This window comes from Palaemon carinicauda, chromosome 24, assembly GCF_036898095.1.
Source record: "Palaemon carinicauda isolate YSFRI2023 chromosome 24, ASM3689809v2, whole genome shotgun sequence".
Classification (NCBI taxonomy): domain Eukaryota; kingdom Metazoa; phylum Arthropoda; class Malacostraca; order Decapoda; family Palaemonidae; genus Palaemon; species Palaemon carinicauda.
Window position 1 is genome coordinate 15,654,237 of NC_090748.1, and position 4,748 is coordinate 15,658,984.

General features: G+C 33.8%; 1 protein-coding gene across 1 annotated transcript; it reads right to left on the reverse strand.

The window, feature by feature from the left end:
- Positions 1 to 2,951: 2,951 nt before the first annotated feature.
- Positions 2,952 to 4,242, reverse strand: LOC137618283 (SCAN domain-containing protein 3-like). Its single transcript, XM_068348453.1, has 3 exons — positions 3,984 to 4,242; positions 3,639 to 3,880; positions 2,952 to 3,470 (listed from the first exon to the last, which is right to left on the reverse strand). Exons 1-3 carry the CDS (start codon positions 4,240 to 4,242, stop codon positions 2,952 to 2,954), a joined length of 1,020 nt encoding a protein of 339 aa, XP_068204554.1.
- Positions 4,243 to 4,748: the final 506 nt, after the last annotated feature.

Here is a 4,748-nt window from a genome sequence, read left to right on the forward strand (position 1 = left end):
CAGGTACAGCACATAGGCGTATATTGCACTCTTGGGAAATTTCACTAAAAAAAAAAAAAAAAAAAAAAAAAATCTCCCCTCTCTAATATTACCTTCAGCAATATTAATATTTTTCTTCAGCCTACCAACCATGTCTTTGGGATTCTAACATTTATTCCAGTTTATGTAAGAGCTATTTTAGACTTTTTTATGTTACCTTGTAGAATCTCAACTCTCTTTAACCAGTGGCGGCATTCCCTTTCTGAGACATTACTCAAAAGCCCCCTGACACCACCAGTTATACAAGCCGGGATCCTCACATCTCACCCCACCACCATCCAAAATATCATTATCATTATTACTTGCTATGCTACAACCCTAGTTGGAAAAGCAGGATACTATAAGCCCAAGGGCCCCAACAGGGAAAATAGCCCAGTGAGGAAAGGAAGGAAAAACTACAAGAGAAGTTTAAGAACAATAATATTATTAAAATAAATCTTCTATGTTTAAGCTATGAAAACAACAACAGGATAAACCCTTCAAAATAACAGGAGGAAGAGAAACAGGATAGAACATTCTGCCCGAGTGTACCCTCAAGCAAGAGATCTCTAACCCAAGTCAGTGGAAAACCATGGTACAGAGGCTATGGTACTACCCAAGACTAGAAAACAAACGTGTGATTTTGGAGTGTCCTTCTCCTTGAAGAGCTGCCGACCATAGCTAAAGAGTCAGTGCAGTAGTTAACCTCTTGAGAGAAGAAGAAATACTCGGTAATTTTAGTGTTGTCAAGTGTATGACAAAAGAGGAGAATGTTGAAAAAATAGGCCAGACTATTCGGTGTATGTGTAGGTAAAGTAAAAATGAGTCATAACCAGAAAGAGGGTTCCAATGTGGTACAGTCTGGCCAGTCAAAGGACCCAATAGCTCTCTAGTGGTAGTATCTCAACGGGTGGCTGGTGTCTTGGCCAACCTACTACCTATGTTGGGATACGAGTTCAAATCACAAAGAAAGTACCACCTAGCATTCTTCTGCCATCATCGGTTCTCTGTTCTCTTGCCTCTTCCACCCACGACACCAAAACGTTGTACTGTGCCAGCAATGAAAGTTGTTGACACACGAGGAGATTCTTTCCCTTGTTTTATTCCCTTTTTCTCAACTATCATTTCTACAAAGAATTGTAAATGCATATTACTTAATAAGAGAAAAAAAACATAATCTTCATGTTTTAGATATTTCATCTTAGTGTTGTTCATTGTTTACACAAGTAAAAGCTACTCTACTGTCATTATTTCCATTTATTGACATTTTATCTAGGCAGTATGTCATGTTCTTACTATACAGTCTATATTTCCATGCCTGTGAAATACCCCCCAAAAAGGGATTATCCAATTCATAGGGACAGTCACACACAAGTTGGAATGATAGAAGAACAAACACAAGACAAGGAACTAAATTTATAATCTCTCTCTCTCTCTCTCTCTCTCTCTCTCTCTCTCTCTCTCTCTCTCTCTCTCTCTTGGCAGAAATTTGTTACATTTGTCATCAGTTTTTTTGTCTACTGTATACCTTCTAAATATACATTATAGAATACTTATTTTGTCTAAGGAAACAAATGGATATTTTCATTACAATTCTATGTAATGTAAAGTCCATTTTTACTGACAAGTAGTTTTATATCTTTCGACGGCGATTTATCGTGGAATTATTACAAAATAACATAAGTCACTTCAATTGATATATTTATTTCACAAATTAAATAACACTGATTTGCCTTTATTTAGAGAAAATTATGTAAAACAAATTTCTGAAAAAATATTCTATAATCACTTCATAATGAATAGAAAGAAATATTTTGGTTGTTTTGAGTGAAATACTGTTGAAAATAAAGCAAACTTTTGACAAAGTTATTCTTTAATCAGCAGTAAAACAAATAAACATGGAAATGTAGAACTTTGGAAGTTACGTTCATGAACCAATATTGAATAACCTTAAGCCAGATACTTACACACTTAAATCGTAGTATCCATTAAATAATGGTGTATTGAAAAACCCAATTAGTCGTACCAGGCAATTGAGGAAGTGTTTAAAATAACAGCTGGCTAAAATACCAATGAAAAGAGATTACAGAAATTCCTGGTCTGGTGAAGATCCGTGATTGATCAAAACATTTCTTATTAAAAATTGTAAGTGCAGTTTTCCTGGTCCTCTCACACCTAAAAACCCCTGTGTCCTATAGGACCACAGGATCTGTTTGTGGTATAAAGTCTTAATTGACACACAGAAGGTATCCTGCGTTAATTGATAAATCCACATTATCGAAGCACTTGGAAAAAAATAAAGTCTTCTGCTTCTTGAAAGCATTAATATCAGCCTCCTTTCGGATTTCCGGTGGAAGCTTTTTATCTAGTCTTGAGGCCACATATTTGAAAGCTCTAGAATAGTGGTTCTCAACCTTTTTTTACCCATGGACTCCTTTTCCCTTCTTTTTTTCCTGGTGGACCCCTTCATAACTATTGGTCATAAGACAATATTTTATTTTTCACTAATATAAATTATGAGGTTTTAATAAACAAACAAATATAATTAAGCTTTATTTTCAAATAAATACTAATTTAATGCAAATAAAGTATTCTACAACAATAATAATAATAATAATAATAATAATAATAATAATAATAATAATAATAATAATAATATAGTGATATTAATTCTTTACCAGTATCTTGTATTACAATATTATAATGTTTCTTCCATGGTCAAGCCGTTGGAAAATAGAGATCAGGCATTTGAATTCACTGTAGCATTTATGTACACTGGTTAAATTTTTTTTATAAACCGTTAAAATTAAATATGTGATAAAAAAGAGAGATAGGCATATTTATTCAATGAGATCCCTGAGGTTGATGCTGCTCTGCGAGTTTCTTTACGTCTGGTTCCATCGATGTTAATGATAGTCGAGGATCACCTCTTTTCACAATGTCTTAAGTCTATTGCGAGCTTTTGATAAAGGTTGAGAAACAGGACTAGATCCCGATTCAACAAGATAAGATGTTGGAAAAGCGATAACATAGATCTGTGCTCTATCCCAGAGCAAAGGGTACTTTGTAGCAAAATCATTTGTCTTCCATACATTGCACTTTCCATCTTTGAATTTTGCACACATAATTTCATCACTTTGTAATTCGATAAGAGGCTCTTGCAAAGATATGTTTATATCGGCAGCATTAACTTCGAAAGGAATTGAAATCCAAGTCGGTATAACCATCATGAGTAGGTCACTAAACCGAACTTGCATATCTTTATGCATATTTTCCATATATTCACCATATAATGCAAGATCTTCATCTTGCAAATCGCTGCTAACAGAGGCCAAACAAGTAAACTGTTCAAATGCACGACGCCTGATATTATTTTTATACAACTGTAGTTTCCTCAGAAAAGCAACAATAGCCCTTCTACTAGATATCAAATCGGAATCTTTTCCTTGGAGCTGTTTATTAAGAGAATTAAATTTTTCAAATATATCTGATAAGAAAAACACATCACATTTATTTGCAAGCAGCTGTTCCCCAAGTTGTGTATTAGCAAGAAAGGAAACAATAGAATCCCAAAGTGCAATGAAACGCTGAAGACAATTTCCCTTTGATAGCCATCTCACCTCTGTATGTAATACAATCCTTTCAAACTCTTCTCCATTTTGCTTACATAATTCATGAAAAAGGCGGTCTCTGAGAGAATTTGATTTTATATGGTTAACTACTTGTATTACAGCAATAAGGGCATCATGCAGACGTGCACTCAATTTCTTTGCAACTAAGTGTTGACGGTGTATCACGCAGTAAATACAAAATACTTCTGGGACAGCCTTTTTTAAATGTGCAATAAAACCTTTGTATCTGCCTGTCATCGAAGGTGCACCATCAGTAACACAAGCGATTATATTTTTGAGTGGAATATTGTTTTGCTGGAAATAAGTAACAACTTCATTAAAAAATTGTTTCACCTTTTGTGTCTCTCACAAGACTTCTAGCAAAAAGCATCTCCTGTCTGTGTCCTTCATCACTGTTAAATCTAACATATGCTAATAAAATGGCCTCATTATCTCTTAAAGTCGATTCATCAAGTTGAAGGGCTAACTGTTTCACTTGCAAATGGGATATCAATTGTTTTTCTACATCCTCTGCCATTTCATCAATGCGTCGTGACACAGAAGAGTTGCTTAAAGGGAGGATATCAATAATTTCACTTGCATTTTGTTTCATAACTGACGAAATTATAACGGACACTGCAGGTAGAATTACTGTTTCACCAACATTATGGGGTTTTCCTGCTTTTGCTATTATTTTGCTAATTTCTTATGATGCCCGTAAACCCTAACACATTTTACTCACTTTGTTATCAAACACTTGAGACACTGTTTTTCTAGTTTGGAAATCATCACGAATTTTTTTTAAAGCATTCTACTGGGTGATATTTCTTTCGTGTGTGCTTCTTTTCTAGAGGGATTCTTAGTTTACAAGGCTTCATACTATCATTTGAAAATACATCCATACATATGAGGCACATTGATTTCGTTTCATTATGTGGTGTTTGAATGAATCCCTAAGACAAATTTTAAACGGAATACTTTCGGCACTTCTTTTTATTTGGAGTAGCCATGGGATGTCTGCAAAAGAAAAAAAATTTAAATATATATATATATATATATATATATACTGTATATATATATATATATATATATATATATATATATATATATATATATATA

What these genes read in the sequence shown, in the direction of transcription:
- LOC137618283 (XM_068348453.1), bottom strand. Translation starts at nt 4,242, where the DNA reads ATGAAACAAAATGCAAGTGAAATTATTGATATCCTCCCTTTAAGCAAC. An exon ending in TCTTGTGAGAGACACAAAAG is followed by an intron (nt 3,881 to 3,983) that starts GTGAAACAATTT and finishes CTTCGATGACAG; the next exon opens with GCAGATACAAAGGTTTTATT. An exon ending in GGATTGTATTACATACAGAG is followed by an intron (nt 3,471 to 3,638) that starts GTGAGATGGCTA and finishes CTTAATAAACAG; the next exon opens with CTCCAAGGAAAAGATTCCGA.